The 17,343-nt window shown below is 40.6% G+C and overlaps 1 protein-coding gene across 1 annotated transcript in view; it reads left to right on the forward strand.

The window, feature by feature from the left end:
• GPR111 (G protein-coupled receptor 111) overlaps positions 1–1,486 on the forward strand; it is a 19,798-nt gene extending 18,312 nt beyond the window's left edge. Inside the window, exon 7 of the mRNA XM_008593082.1 lies at positions 1,214–1,486. Within this exon, the coding sequence (XP_008591304.1) occupies positions 1,214–1,486 (273 nt within the window). The remainder of the gene's footprint in view (positions 1–1,213) is intronic.
• Positions 1,487–17,343: the final 15,857 nt, after the last annotated feature.

Here is a 17,343-nt window from a genome sequence, read left to right on the forward strand (position 1 = left end):
CTCCCAAGCGGCGCACTCTCCAGTGCGCCACTGGGCCGGCCCAGTATTTACCTTTTGAGCATGATCCTATGAGCATGATCATAGGATCATGCATGATAATTGACAAAAAGTCGGCTAGTAGATTTCAAACTTTTAGGATCAGTGAAAAACAGTAAGCATGAATCACCAGATGTGTTTATTATTAATTTACAAAGTATGTGTTATGTACATTATAAAAGACCAGAGTGAAAAAGGATGAGAACAAAGAAAATGTAGGTAGATGCTCCAAAATATCTTCACGAATCCCAGGGGATGCTTGAGCTCAGTGGCCCCCAGCCCTGAGGAGTGTGCCTCCCTCTTTGGAGCCTGGGGATGACAAAGAATACTGCATTTTCAGGGAGGCTGAAGCCACCTGAGCTGGAGGGCATTAGCATACATTGATTGTGAAGACAGAACTTCTACGAGGCCTTGGAAGGCGAATGACATTTTGTATAGCTGGAGGGAAAAGGGAGAGGAAATAAGAAGACAGCATGTATTCAGCAGAGATACTTAGGGAAAAGGACAAGATGATCTGGAGTCAGGGGACATGAATTCAAGTCTTGGTTCCCTCTCTTTATGGCTGACAAACTCCAGATGTCACTCAATCTTGGAGCCTTTATTTGCACTGTTGCAAATTGGGGATAATAATATCTATCTTACAGTTATTTTGGTGGGTAAAATAAGATAACAGATGTGAAATGCACTTTAAAGATATTAAACAAAATACAATTGTGATTTATTATTCTTATTTCCTTGGTTCCATAGACTGCTGCTATGTGGTGTAGTATGTATATATTTTTCCCTCTAGAAAGGGAGGTTTGAATAATTGACAAACTGTGGGAAGTGCTTAACTATTTAAGTGCTCCAAAAAATAAAACCAAAGTTATGTCAAGGAATCCTAAAAACTTGTGCCAAACTATACTTCTTACCATTAGGTCTGTATTTAAAGCCCTGAATGTGAGTTTCCTCTGCCAGATCCGCCTCTCTTGTGTCTGTCTCCTCATCTCTCCATGTCTCCCAGACCACTGCACCAGGTTACTGATGCCTCCATATCCCACCAGCAGGACCTCGCTGGCTACACGCTCCCTTGCCACAGTATTTGCCAAGCCCAAGCACATGTGTTAACTTCTTATAATCTTTTAATTCTTTTAACTCCTTCTTATGATCTTTTAACTCCTTTTGTTAAATATTCCAGATAAGAGAAGCCTTAAAGGGTCGGGTAAACTCTGCAAAATGGATCTCCAGAGTATCAGAGGTAAAGCTTTCATATTCATTTTTGCACTTGAAAGTTTCACAAGATAACAACAATACTGGAGTTTCTGGCATATGGAGAGTTGCTAAAACCATCACCTTAACACTTTGTGGTATGGAATTTTCAGAAGTACCAAGTGAGCATCTCTTTGAGCTGTTCAGATTCTTTCTGGAGTATAGAGACCCTGTCCAAAAAGATGAAAGTAGACGTAAATGAATTCAAAAGAAAGTGACAATGTGGCAGGGGTTGGAGAGGTGAACTTTAAACCACGTTGTAGAACAGGTGATGAAACAGAAAGATGAGGGCAGATGAGAAGTCTCAGCCTCCTGTGACTGTCCACTTGTTCTGTGTGACACTTGTCAGTTGGATCACACCCAAAGTGTGAAAAATTCGGGGAAGACAATTCTGAGCCCGCACAAAAAACTTCCCAATAGCTTGATTTTCAAGAGGGGCTGGCTGCCATGGTTATTGGAATTGTTTAAGGAGGCTAGTAGCCTGTTCAGGGGTGTTGAAGAGAAGATTCCATCATTGGAAAGTGGGCTAGACTGTGACATGTCCTTTAACTTATCTTCTGTTCCTATAACTTAGTAATCATTTATTGTTGTGCAAAGAATGAGACCCATCAGCTGTTCTGAGTGAGGAGAAAACTGAAAAATTTTAAATGGCCAGAAGAGGGGATTCAGGGTTGTTCAGCTCAAGGAACAGACCCAGCAACGAGAGAAAAGGCGATCTAGAATTTCCCATGCCAATGTCTGATTGGATCAGTACCGCCTGTTGTGGGCTGGTGTTACAGACGATCCGCATGGACAGGGTGATGGGATAGCTTGGGGGCCGGGCAACTGTGACCCTGAGTAAGAGTGTGGTCCCTTCCCCAAATTCCTTGCCTTTCTATTCTTTTTTCTTTGATTTCTTTAGCCCTCTTCTTATCCTTCTTTCTTCTCCTTTTTTCTTCCCTTTTGCCTTATTCTTATTTTTTTGGCCTAGATTTTATTTTTTTATTTAAAATTTTTATTTATTATTTTCTTACAAATCATAATATTTCTTTATGCCCTCTGCCTGACATGTCACTTCCCAGCCCCCCTCCCTCCCTCTCCCCCATCTCTAGTATCCTTAGGTTTGTTCTCTCCTTCTGAAAGTTCAATGTATTGCTATGGTCTTTTCTTTCTTTCCTTCCTTCATTCCTTCCTTCTTCCCTCCTTCTCTTCCACCCCATTTCCCCCCCCCCCCCTTCGCCCCCCCCCTCCCTTCCTTCCTAGCAGCCAGTTAGGAGTGGGAACGTGGTATTGCTGTTTCTTTGTCTAGCTTATTTCACTTAACATAATTTTCTCCAGACTCATCCATGTTGTTGCAAATGGCAGAATTTCATTCTTTTTTATGGCTGAATAGTATTCCATTGTGTACATGTACCACATTTCCTTTATCCAGTCATCCATTGATGGACACTTAGGTTGGTTCCATATTTTGGCTATTGTAAATACAGCTGCAATGAACATGGGAATGTAGGTATCCTTTTTACATGATCATTTCCATTCTTCTGGATATATACCCAGTAGCGGGATTGCTGGATCATATGGTAGCTCTATCTGTAGTTGTTTGAGAAACCTCCATACTGTTTTCCATATGGCTGTGCTAATTTATAGTCCCACCAACAGTGTAGAACATCCTCACCAGCATTTGTTATTCTTGGTCTTTTTAATAATGGTCAATCTAACTGGGGTGAGATGATATCTCAATGTCATTTTGATTTGCATTTCTCTGATGACTAGTGATGCTGAACATTTTTTCATGTACCTGTTGGCTATTTGTATGTCTTTCTTTGAAAAATGTCTATTCATCTCCTTTGCCCATTTTTTTATTGGATTATTAGTTTTTTTACTGTATACTTGTTTGAGTTCTTTGTATATTCTGGATATTATCCCTTATCAGATGTATAGTTTGTAAATATTTTCTCCCATACCATAGGTTGTCTTTCTGCTCTGTTGGTTGTTTCCTTTGCTGTGCAGAACTTTTTGCCTTACTCTTATCTAAGCTTTAATCTTGTTCTTAGTCCTTGGTCTCCATACCTGGAACATTGCTGATTTCTCTATATTCCTTCCAGATTAATAAAAAGCCAGATTTTACTGAGAATAAACACTAATAATTATCTAAAGCAGTGATTCTGAACCTTGGCTGCACATCAGAATCAACTGGGAAGCTTTAAAAAATGGGGTTACCTGAGTCACACCTGTGGAGATGCTAATTTGACTGGTCTGCAGTGTGGGCTGGGTTTTGGGTGTTTTAAAAGCTCCCTAGGTGATTCTAATGTACAGTCAGGGCTGAGAACCATTCATCTAAAGCCTTCCTGGAGTATCCTAGCATGGTAAATATTTGCCTCCTACCAGCATAGCTGGTATTAAGTATCTCCCTCCTGCCTCACTCTGGTCTGCCACAACACACGCAGGTGAGACGCTGGACTCCCAATCCCTTCCAAATTAGCATCACTCCTTTCTTAGGTGTTTTCAGTATTGATCCATTCAGGCTGCCACAGGGAAATGCTGCTCTTCAGTGTTATAGAAAAATAGTCATTTTGTCCACTTTTCTTTGTGTTCTCCATGAATGATAAGTCAGAACAATACATAGCACTTTATCTTCAGTTGCTTATTGGGTGAGTATATGGTTTTCCATGCTGGCTGCACCTTGGAAACACCGAGGGAGCTTATTAGAAAATATCACCATCTAGGCCCCACTTGAGAAAAATTAAATCAGGAACTCTTGGGGGTAGAGCCTAAGCATTTTTTTAAAGCTTCCCGGTGATTCAAATGAGCTTCCAGGGTTAAGAACCACCAGTCTAGGGACTAGGTACATTTATTCTAACTTCTTGCAGTCCGGCCTTCATTCTGCTCACTAGCTTTAGACCCTTTCCTGTCATTAGTTTTATCAACCTTACTCAGAGGATGGAAATAGGCATATCATCAATCCTCTCCTCTTCTGCTTTGTAGGCCTCTGACCCCTCGGTAGCAGTCCTCTACAGTCCAGAATAACTCATCCCCTCATGGTAGCTGCCTAGGGAGGGTCAGTCCCAGCTCCCCAAACCCAGGATAATAAGTACACATGTCTGGGTTCATTATATATCTGATGTGATGAATTAGCCTATGTAATAATTGTACCAATGAGTTAATGTATTACCTATATTAGGCAACGTATACCTAAAACACAGGATATCATTTGGATGCAGGTGCATCACAAGGGAGGGGCTTTAACGTTGAGGATTTGAGCAGGTCATCTGAGAAGGAGCTATTTGATGGTTAGGAGCCATCGTAGTGTTTCTCTCTCTTCATGCCACTCAACTGCCTTCTCCAATGTCACCAATTCCCCACCCCAAACTAGGGGTTCCTTCAGGACAGGGGTCCAGGCCAGCCAGGGAGGAAAAGGATGGTGTCTCACACCGGCCTGTTCCTATGTTGTCAGCAGTTCTAATATAAAGACGGAGAAGACAGGGAGGAAGTGAAGGGTTAAAATAAATTGATATAGATCACAATTCTCTATGCACTTTGAATAACTGTGATAATTTAAAACACACTAATAATGATAAATGCAATTACACTTTGTCTTCAACAGAATCTTTCTTCTGAATACTCTTGTCACCCCACCAAAGGGCCAAGCTAACCAACCAGGTTACATCCCTAACTAGGGAGGTGAGTATAAAGAAAGAGGGTCCCTATACATGTGTCATACATATGACGTTTCTTTTAAAATGGCAATTTGATTAATTATAATGAGAAATGAATTTTTTCTTGATTGAAAGGATTCTCCTATACAATCTATACTCACCTAGCTATGGTTAGAAATGTATTCACGTTTCTAGTTCTGCAGCTACTGAAATTTTTTGTTGTTCCTGCAAAACAATCAGGCAAGTCTTAGTATGCCTGTAAATTAGCCTGGGTGACATTAAGAGGGGAGTGAGCAGAGTGCTCCCTTTCCTCCATCTTCTCTAGTTCCCCGTGCTGTATGATACCAGTGATATCCCCAAATTTCCCACTGTGGCCCCTCTCTTTTCTATAGTCTTGAAAGATCAAGGAACTGTGTTCCTACCTATGAGAGGCCTTGGGGATAATGTAGAAGTTTATTTACATTTGAAGTAGTGTCTGAGAGACAGACAGAGATGTATAGAGAAACAGAGATAAGGAAGCCACAGGGGGAAACAGAAATTCAGAGATACATAGACGGAGGGACGTGGTAACATAGGGTTGGAAGAGAGCTACTCAGTTACAAGGACATGTGCAGACATGACTCCCAGTCATGTGTCTCAGTGTCCCTCTAGATCTAGAGAGGGAAGACCAGAGAGGGAGACAGAGGAACTCACACCGAAACACCACATTCACAGGGAGACACGCAGAGACAGAGAGATGCAGGGAGACACCCAGAGAAGTGCAGAAAGAAACAGAGAGAATGACACACACAGGGACTGAGACTCACATGGAGACACATACAGAGTGACAGAGACAAAAACAGAGACAGATGCAGAGAGAGGCCCTCAGATATGTAGAGAGAGCCTTGCACCTCTCACCCCAAACACATCCAGGCTCCAGTAGACTTGGTGGCTTTCTGCAGCAGCCCAGGGCCTTGTATAAAGAAATAGGTCTTTTCCAAGAGGAGTTACACTTAAAAGGAAATGGTCCAGCTTAGAGAAAGACGAGGTTTGTAACTCAGCGTTTGTCAGCAATATAACAAGCCTGTTCCCTGGATTCCAGAGTGGCTTAAAGGGAAGTGACCCTCTATTTGCCAAGGGGGCTTATTGTTCAAGAAAGAGTGAGCTTATAATGCAGCTTGTCATGAAGCCTATTTGTACATTAAAACTGCGATGTTCTGTTCTTGACAAGGTTGAACATTACAGGAATGGAAGAGCGCAAGGAGAAATGTGCTTATTCCTGTCATCTTGCCTCTGGGGAGTATGAAGGGATCCTTGAACACTGCGGTGCTGATGAAGGAGGGTGTGACATGAGGGAAGCATGGAAGCCCAACTGTTTTGTGCTACGAAACATTTCTTGACCATCAACTGTAAATATGTGTGTGTGTGTGTGTGTGTGTGTGCGCGCGTGATGTATGTACATATATATATTTCCCATCAATTGTAAATATATATGCATGCATGTGTGTATATATGTATGTATGTGTGTATATATATGTGTATGTGTGTGTGTGTGTGTGTGTGTGTATATACAGAACATATATATTTGTCTTTACAAATGTCATGCTGGGCACCCACAAGGGAACAAAAAGACAAAGTAGGTCACAGCAGGACCATGGTCTTGTCAGGGCCCCCATCTCCATGCTGTTGGGTCACATTTGTCCTCAGGAAGAGGACTCTGCCTCATCTTGGCAACGGTAGCCTGAGATGTCACCTGGCTGGATTCTGTGGGTTGCTGAGGGAGGGGCCCTCATGAATAGTCACCAACAGTTGGCCGGCTCTAAGTAGGTCATTGCTGGTTCTTTTTACAACAGGAATCCAACTGCCAGTATATTTCTCTCCTTCAAATTTATAATCAGTTGGATGGCCAGCTGGACTTGGGCTTAGGTACAACTTCTTTGGCCATGAGCCAAGCGAAAAGCATGGAGCTTTTGAACCAGAAAAGACGCCCATGTTAAGTTAAGCATTTGGAAGCCTGGAGTTGTGAGTCACAGCTAAGCAAGGGTTGAGCCACAGGTAGGAAGCCAATGTGCTGGCTCCTGGCCCTGGACTGTCTCTTTAAGACCATGTAGCCTCTGAGGGGCTTACTGTCTGCACTGACAATGTAAGATGAACCCTCACTAACAGTATGTTTTTTGAAGCCTGGGATGGGGGAAGGTAAATATCATATTCCAAGTACAGAGCTGCTCTTTTTCTTATCCTTGTATATAAACAAATTCAACATTCAAATCAGGTGCCACGTGATAGGAGAACAGTACTGTGGGGAGAAGCACTCCCAGAAAAATAAAGAATCCCCTTTACAAAGTAAGCACGCAGGCAATTGCAGTGGAAGGAGAATGGGGGATAAAGGCACAGGGCCATGCCAGCTCCTAATTATCCTACCAAGAAGCCAGTACTAATGATGTTACATCACCAGTGGAAAGTCAGGCCCACTTTGTGGGTGAGTGGGCTCTCTCTCTATTTTTTACTACAAAGAATCTTCCTCTAAGCAGGGACATTTGAGAAGGCAGAAGAGTCATAAGAAAGGTAGAAAAAAATGCAGCCAGAAGGTAGAAAAAATGCACCAACCTGAAGAGTCATCTTTCAAGTAGCATCGCTCATCTTAGGACAGTGATAGCATCCTTCTGAAATGAAGCCAGAAAGTGGTTTTAATTTGTCATTTACGGATATATCTGTGGGGTCTCTTCAAGAGAAGGGAGTGGGATAGTCACAGTCCTGGTTTTTCTGAATGCAGAGAGTTAGGCACAAAGAAATGTGACTTACTCAAAGTCAGTATATTAAAGTGAGAACGCAATCCCATGAAGCTAAATCTGGACAAACTTTGTAGGGCACAGTGAAACATGATATATTGTACAATGATTTACTTAGGGTACATCACCTAATCATTTATCTTTTTCTAGTGATGACTACATTCAAAATCCTCTTTTCTACATATTTAGAAATATAAAATATAATATTATTAGCTCTAGTCAGCCTAGAACAGCAGAATTTATTTTTCCTATCTACCCATAACTTTGTACCTGTTTGGTTTTCTCATCTATGAATTGAAGATAATGGAGTCTACCTCATAGGACTGTTGTAAATATTCAATAAATAATGTAGGTGAAGCATTTAGAATAGTATTTGACAAATTATAATTGCTCATAAAATGTTATTTTTTATTAGAGTACCTGTGAATACATGTGTACACACAGACACACACAAACACAAAGCAAACACACAGCCATGGTCCTTTGCATGAGTTTGGATGAAGACACTGTCATGGGAATGAGTTAATTGACTTCTAAATACAACAGTTAAGCATTTGATTTGGTCTGTTCAACATTAGTGTATCAATCAGCAAAATCTGCTGAGCTTACTATTGAACGATCCTTGCATCCAAGGTTACCATGATTGTAATACACAGTTCCCTGACTGGTAAAGAAGAGTGTACACTATGGGGCTCTACTCACTGCACAAACTGTGTCCAAGCTCTGCTTCACTTTATGCCTTCTCCAAGAAGTCTTCCTGGATTGTTCCACCCAGGAATGCTGATTCTCTCACCTGATTTTTTATAATGTTTATAATGTGCGCCATTCATTTTACATTAGCATTTTACTGTGTTATGTTGTTTATTTATCTTTGGTCTTTTCGTGTGTATGTATTTTCTTTCCTACTATAAGACTATAAACCTTTGGGAACAGGGTTACTCACTTTTGTATATCCATGGTGTAGAGCAAAGTGCCTTGTACATAGAATATGTTCAGTAAATATGTTCAATAAAGCACTTTGATTACACAACTCTTGACGATGATGCTGGCTTTTCCAGTTCCCAAATGACCCAGTACTTAACTAGTCACCTAAATGGAACAGACCCATTTTTTCAAACATCGCCTCCTTGACCTTCATTGCTGTGAAACACAAAATAAAAACTGCCTCTCACTCCTGGTAATATCTAAACGGGGATTTACATTAGATTTTTGAGGAATGAAGGCCTCTAAATAGAAGACACCAGAATTGAGATGTGTGGAACCATTTAGAGATGAGCAGAACCATCCACACTGGCTACCTTGATTGTCAGATCATAAAAACTTCCCCCCAAGTGGAGACTGTGTCTTCTGGGTCTGAATTACCCACAGACATTTAGAGGCTCAATAAGAACTCCTTGTCAGAGTCATTAAAAAAATAAAAAAGAAATCTCTCTGGTTCTAAGTTAGGATTAGATTACAACCTGCTGATCAATCTATCAGCCAGTTTTCTCCAAGTTCCACATCAGTACAGGCAAAAAAGCAATAGCCTTTAAAAATCATCCATAGTAGTGGCACAACCTTGCATTTTATTACCCTCGTCCTAATTACACCAGGGCAGTGGATGCAACAGAGAGTCTCATATGATCCTCTGAGATAAAGATGAAGAACTGAAGGACAAACAAGTGACTCACTTTAATGGATTTGCTTCCAACAAGAGAAACCTGTAATTTCTCTTAGGCGTGTTTGAGGGACCCATTGTGGGGTGAATCACAGACTTACACAAGCCTTGAAACTGTGGACAGCTTTACAGTTCTGACTGGCTTCTCACAACAGGCGGTTGGTTCTCACTGGGGCCTCCTGGACTTCCTTTTCAAAAGATGAACACGATGGGTCATGGTCCCTGAAAGGGGACCGTGGGAGGTGTAGTGAGGGTGTGCGTGATGGTGGGGCACCATGGTGGGGAGCTCAGTGCCGACCTTCCTGCTGGGTGATTCTCCACCTCTGGGCTGCTAGATCTACTTCCTGGATGCTGTGAGTATGTGTCCCATGCCAACACTTTTTTCCTATTGAAGAAAGGATTGTTTATGCACGTATTTCAGTATGCGGAAAATGTGTGATTTGTGATGGTATTTTCTGGGATGTTTGATTCGCAGGAATCATCCTTAACATTATTTAGAAACTGACTAGCTCAAGGTTGGATTGTTTCTTTTACATCTGTTTTTCTTTAAACAGTCATTTGTGAGGCTCAAATTGCTCATTCCTAAGAGCGAAATGTAAAGCACCCTGTCAGGCAATTACACTCACTGTCCCTGCATTGTCCCCTGGCTTGATAAATTTCAATTCCCTTTCTTTAGACTGCGTGTAATGCTGGATATTTTAAAGAAAGCATTCCTTAGTAGTTTCTCCTTTTAGTGAGGCTGATAAAGCTGTCTTCATATCAACTGAAATGGAAACATTTCCTCAGTTACTGCTAAACCTTTTTGCAAAGGCATCTCCCCTCATTTTGAGTGGCTAGTAGCATGCCATTTGAAAGTCTATATTCCTCATACTCTGAGGACCATTGTGAGAACTCTAAAATGTTGCATTATTAGGTGTATTTTTTTTTTCAATGTCAGCACTCCAGTGAGCTTTCTTCGTGGAGCAGAGCAATTGACAGGTCTATCAATTTTGTTAAAATTGTATGAGTATCAAGATAATTGGTGAGATGTATGGATGCCTTCCAAATTTGAAATTATGTGATTCTTTAGATCTATCAGGATTTGAATCAACATTCCAATTCTCAGAAAAGACACTGAGCTACAAAGAGATTGGCTGGAAGTCATCTAAAACAGCCAAGGACAGGGTGCTTATAATTCCAATAGATCTTTTATATCTTTCTTTCCCTCAAGGCTCTGTATGAAGTACCTTACCCATGCTTCAGGGGAGAACTGCTGAGAGTGACTAAATGGATTCTCTTATTGAGGTCAAGAAATACTGGGTCTTAAACACATAAACAACTCGATTAACCATCTGATGTTATAATCAAGGTTCTAATTACACTTCTAGAGTGGATGAAGCATACGGTTATGGAATTAGGCTTGGGAATGAAACATGCACACATGCACACACACACACACACACATACACATCCCTAATTGTGGATCACCTAACTTCTAAATTCCTTGCCCTCCAGTTAACCTTTCTGAATTGATGCTCCCAATAGGCAATGGGATTGACTAAGGGGTATGAGGTCAGTTGCCACCTAGAAGTTTAGTTGAGTGGCAAACTAGTAAGAATAGGCCCTCCCTCAGCCCTCAGTTTGGTGTAGAGGATCACTTGGGAAAGTGTCCTTTTTGTTTGCAAGTATTCCCAGTCCACTCACCTTTAGGTGTTTTGCATGAAGAGTTTTGAAGGCTCACACCTTCCAATGCATTCCTTCCTTCTTGACCATGCTTGCAGTTCTGGGGCTAACCTTTTCACGTTTTCCTTGGGAGTCCTGATGCCAGCTCACACTCAGCATGTTCAGACGGGCGGGAATACCTCAGTCTGCATGAGTCACCTACATCAAACATGTATCAGAAATAAGCTCCAGTACCTGGGCAGACTAATTGTAGTTTCGAATTCCAACTCACTCAGAAATTCAGCTCTAGGTACAAGGAAGATGGGACAAGTAGGAGATGGCGTTCCAGAACAGTCAGGGTCTTCTGGGTCTGTCCTGAGAAACAGCATTTTATGAGTTCTGAGTTATGGAGGCAGTGTGGAAAAAGACACACACATTGTCATGCTACCCTCTTAGGCCTGTGACAGACATCACTAATCTAACATGGCATGATTCCTTGATCAACCTACATGGGGCCTCCCAATCCTTTTTCATGTAGGTTGCAGGTAGTACAACAAGGAGGAGGTCCACGGTAGGCCTGGCATGAGGGAGCATTTCTTCAAAAATTTTCTACAGTTGCAAACATGCTCACACATCCTCTAAGATAGAATAGTTGCCTCATGATTCTAAAGCAAAAACTTTAGGTATTGCATCACCCTCTGCAGGGATCATGCACTCATTCATTCCTGCAACACATGCTTACAGAGTGTCTATTATGCACCTTATGCTCTGCAGGCTGCTGAGACTAGGGAAACGTCAGGTGTTCATCTCCTGACTAGTGACAACCTGATTTTTTTTTTTTTTTTGTCTATTCCAGTAGGTGTGACCCAATTTCTCCCAGGCTCTGGGGCTAAGAGCACTAATTCTTGTGTTCCATTGACCACAGTGATTGTCTAAAAGTGGTGTGGGAGGTGCTGATTAGTATAACTTCACTGGGGAGGTAGATCCTTAGACCCATAGGATTACTGGGTCTAGCTGCATTTTCTTTTTAACCTCTGAGGATAGCAAATGTTACTTTCCCTCTTTCTTTGTAATCACTATGTTAGAGCAGGGAGCCTGGGTTCCATTCAGCAGCCCAGAATAGCCGTTATTATCATGTGAAAGACAAAGGCGGATGATAGTGGGTAAGTCACACTTTTACAAAATGTACAGAGAGAGGCGGGTTGTAGGAGTGGGGAGGAGGAATTGGGGACATATTTCGATTACTTTTGTAGGTCCTGAGAAGCTGCCATTCTAGGTGCTGAGCTGCTTTTATCTCTGAAATAAGTCATTTTGCAGACACTTTGGGAACAAGATGTAGAGCTGCTCTTATTAGGTGACTGGTATAGAAACTGGAGGGTGTTTGTAAATGACAAATAACTCTTTATTGACCTCATTGCCACAGACGGCTTCAGGTGAGAGTTCTTTTGCATCTTGTTTTCTCTTTTTAATTCTCCATTTCTGAATCTGTCCTCCTCTCCCTGATGTTCATACCAAACTTCAGTGTGAATGACTTAAAGAGCTCCTATGAACACAGGGACTGGCATTAGTTAGATGCCCAACAAATACATGTGGATTCTGAGTTTGGATAGATTAACGTGTTTCCCTCCAAGATAACATATTGTTACGGAACGGCATACTTAAACTCTCCAAAGCATTTTTGATGATCAAGTAAATTTGGTAAAACTTGGGTGAAACAGTCTTCTTACTATAAGAATTCTCAGATCCTTTGATATGCATGTGTGTGTTTATGTGTGTGTCTTAGGGAGAAGAGGGAATCTGGGGGTGATGGGTGTGGTGTACATTGCTTCCCAAACTGACTTGACCATGGAACCCTTTTGTTTTTTGAGAGACCAGTATTCCACAGAAACCCATTTCAGAACACACAAGTCCTTGGTCAAATACAGTAGACACCAAACCTGACATTGTTTGCCTACTAAAAGTAAAACAGGCAGATTTCCTGAATTCAAAGAAAATTTAAGTCACTCTATACAAATGTCCTCGGAGTTAAATTTTTCTTCTGTCCTATTTTCTTTAACTTTTGGTGCCTGCTATAAACAGCTGGCAAACAAGTGACAGATAATATGTGTCAATCCTATGCACAAATATGCATTACACAACTATTCTGTCATGATACTGCTTATGGTTTTTATTTCTTCCCACTGAATATGAAGATCTTGATTTAAATAGCTAATCACATATCTCCCAACAAGGTGTTTTTCTGCCACCATACCCAGAGGGGTTTAAAGAACTAGGGACTTTATGAAGACTCATAATTTTGTTAATAACTGAACAGGCCATAAAACAGGAAGCCAATAAATAGTATAAAAGTAATTTAAGCATAATGTAAGTGGAACAACTCTGGCTTTTCCATGTAGAATAGAATCCGGCATCGACTCCAGCCGCTGTTCACTAGGAATATAGCAGGCAGGTTAGCCTTGATCAGCTTCACATCTGAAGGCACATCTTCTTTTGGTACTGCCCGTGGTTTGCTAATGTTTTTCTGGACAATCTGCACTCTTCTTGCCACAGTTAATTTAATGTTTAGATCTTGCATCCTTGTTCTTTTCTTTCCCTCATTCTTTCAAGGTATAACCTACTACAAACAGACATTGAGGTAGGTATTGGAATGGTACTTTATTTGTATTTGCAGAAACTTTTCAGTTTGGAATTATGCAAAGCTCAAGTTCACTTTAATTATTAAGTTTTTATCAATGGTAAATCTGAGAACATGTGCTTCCTCTATTCTATAAAATATCATCCACTGATTGTGAATTATGCTGGCCATACTTCTTTTTATTTTTTAATTTCCCATTCTCAGGTCCCTTAAGCTCTGCTCATTCTCTACTCCACAGAGCAGTTTGGCTTTTGGCTGCACCAACATCTGAATTCTGATGGGAGGAATCCCATTCAACTCCTTCTGGTGAGAAGAGAAACAATCCGATTGGGGCCAAGCTGAAAACATCTATTCAATCCATCCCTATCCATCAAACTGCGCAAAAAGAATGCCGTGACTCTTCTTGGGTAACATCATTAAACATTCTCCCCTAATATCTGTAGTAACTGAGGGAAACTTATCATATAATTATCATACCAAATGGTATGTAGGTTAAATACCCCAGACTATAACATGAATGATCAATTAGCAGATTAATTTATCCAAACACTCCAGCCAATTACACTCAGCTCAAATTTTGTGTTTCTTATGGTTATGTTTATGATTTCATATGAAAAATATATTTTCTGCTAGATTTTTTTTAGCAGAAAGTGATTTGATATTCATATACGAATTTATATATGAATATATGAAATGTCTCATTATTTTATAATGTTCCACAAACAGTATAATGGTCTACAGAAAATGCCACGGCGATAGGAGCCTTTACTTTCCGAACACTGTCAGGAGCTGTGTGGACTTGGAGGCCCTAGCTCTGGCTGGGGAGACATTTTTGGGCTTCACAAATGACATCGCATCACTGTGCCAAATGCCTGACCATTTTCCAGCAAGGTTAGCTTTAAGCAAAAGCCCTATAAAAAGTATGGACGGTAAAAGTGGTTCTTCTCCTGAAGCCTCCGATAGTAAATATTAATAATAAAAATGTTATCATTTATAAATGCTTCCTTTTGGATCACCTTAATCCATTTGAATGTGCTTTTCAAACCATGTTCTCCAGGTAGAAAATTGGGTTTACCCTCAGTCCCATTATTTGGTACTGAATGTAGGTATCTTTTCTTCCTGATACATGTACCTTGGGAGGAATATTTCAGTGTAATTGTGAAGAATAGCAAGAAGGAAAGGATGAAAGTGACCACTTTAGTGAAAGAAATGAACAATAATGAAAGTGAATCTTTTAGTCCACACCCGTTTTTCAAATTGCAGGTTGCAATCTATCAGAAGCTTATGAATTTAACTTAGTGGGTGGCAACAGAACATCAAAGAGTGTCTTGCTTGCAGGTAGAAAGGATAAGTATTTTTACATACATTTTTAAGTATAAAAACCATGTATTTTTTCAGTTTTATATATAGATACCTAAATACTACTAAAAGATAATACTATACTTGTCTGTACATGCTAACTCATAATGTAAGATCTGCTCTTCATTGTGTCATGGTCAAATATATATATATATATTTTTAAAGATGACCGGTCAGGGGATCTTAACCCTTGACTTGGTGTTGTCAGCACCACACTAACCCAGTGAGCAAACCGGCCATCCCTATATGGGATCTGAACCCGTGGCCTTGGTGTTATCAGCACCGCACTCTCCCGAGTGAGCCACAGGCCGGCCCATGGTCAAATATTTTTGAAAGCCATAGGTACGTAGGTGCAACAAAGGGATACTTTTAAGGCAATTTACACTGATTCTTTTGGTACCTTCCTCTGTAATAAGTTAAAAATCTATCCTAAACAATATTCATATTGCAAATTGTTTAGCCTACACTTCCATCAATTTACTGCATACATGAGAACTTCTTTCCACCCACACCGTAAGATCATGAATTCTGTACACATAATCCCAACACCTATGCAAATTTATTACCACACTTTGCCTGGCATTCTGCTGCGTTCCCTTTCCTTTGCTCAGACCTGCTCTACAAGATGATGTTGTAAATCAGAATACTTCCCCATGTTCATTGGTTTGGAACTTTAAACTCAAAGAAATTTGGAAGCATTCTGTAAGTGCCTGTGGCTCTTCACCTCAGCTGAAGGCTCACTGGACTCATGAAAGTCCATCTCAGGCTTCACTCCACCTGGGAAGGGTCTGATGCCAGATCAGTGAGTTTTGCCTCTTCCCTGGCCACAGACTGCCTTGACAGCCTGGATGGATCAGAGTTAGTTCATCTCCATTAGGGATTAAGGAAATTTATGTTTCCGAGGGCTTAGGCCCTGCCCGGCCTTGTTCACTAGGTGCAATATGTAGGTGATCTCTCGTCTCAGTATTGGTTTGACTTGTGTATGTTCTCTACTGGACATCCATTATGGAAAGGACAGCATCTTTTATTTCTGTGACCCCAACATCTTGTACAGTTTCTGCAAAATAAGGGGAACTTGATAAATGTTGGTTGATAGAATGAATGATCACCTACACTTATAAAATGGATGAGGAAATAATCTCAGTTAGGGTTAAATAGTTCATCAACAGAGAATAGGTTAGAGATAAGGTTATAATCTAGCTCTTGTTGACTCTAAAATCCATGACATTTTCACTTTGCTTCATGAGCACTTCCAAAAAAATCATTCTAGGAACTTTGTTACCAATAATGGGCTTGAATTGCTACCATCCTATATGAAAGAAAAGTGGTGATAATAATGACGATGTTGATGAATCTCAACTTTTGTAATGATACTTTCTTAGAGATTTGGCTTTAAAAGATGGAACTATCAGGAGAAAGGCAAGAAAAAAAGATATGGCAAAAGAACAGAGAGTTATCCTTCAGTGCCTTTAGTTTCTCTGTATGGTGGTTTATCTATCTACAAGAGGGAGTCTTAGTGCTTGCTCCAGGAGCAGACAATTGTGCATACATCAATTTCACTTTGTTACTTGTCTCCACGAGGCTAGAGAGACAATATACTGTGGAGGAGTGGCTCTCAACTTGGGGAAATTTTCTCCTCCAGGGCACATCTGGCAATGTCTGAAGACATTTTTGGCTGTCACAACTTGGGAGTGGAGGTGCTCCTGGTATCTATTGGGTAGAAGCTAGGGATGCTGCTAAACATCCTCTAATTCACAGGACAGCACTCAACAAAAAAAATCACCCAACTCAAATGCCAATAGCACCATTTTTGAGAGACTCTGCTATAGAGATTAAGAATGGCTCTCCAGCTGGACCATCTGGGTTGAGCTCTTAGCTCCTCCACTTTTTATCTGTGTGGCCTTGGGCTATAGTTGTTCAACTCTTTGTGCCTCAGTTTCCACATTGATTAAATGAAGATAGTAATAGTATCTTACATTATATGATTAAATGAGTTAATGCAAAAAAGGCAGTTAGAATAGTAACTGGCAAATAGAAGTTCTTGATAAATGTTACTATTAAAGAAACTTGTGGATTAAATAATAAATAATGCTTTGGTGAACATACATCTTTCTTGGTGCTTCCATCATTTCTACTAACAGTAGAGAGAAAGTCTTTCCCCGTTTACATTTTAGCTGGCTTGAAAAATAGATACTGTTGTCCTTTCCTGGGGCAGATTTTTTGGTGTGAATATCTCAGAACACCCAGTGGGTCTACCAAGTGGTAGGATAGCCTGCTAAGTATTGTGTTAGTTGTGTGCAGTTATCACCTTCAGCTGGGTCTGCCTTCTTTCTCTATTGCAGGTGAATATTCTAATGGGTGAAA

This window comes from Galeopterus variegatus, unplaced genomic scaffold (assembly GCF_000696425.1).
Source record: "Galeopterus variegatus unplaced genomic scaffold, G_variegatus-3.0.2 Scaffold8688, whole genome shotgun sequence".
NCBI lineage: Eukaryota > Metazoa > Chordata > Mammalia > Dermoptera > Cynocephalidae > Galeopterus > Galeopterus variegatus.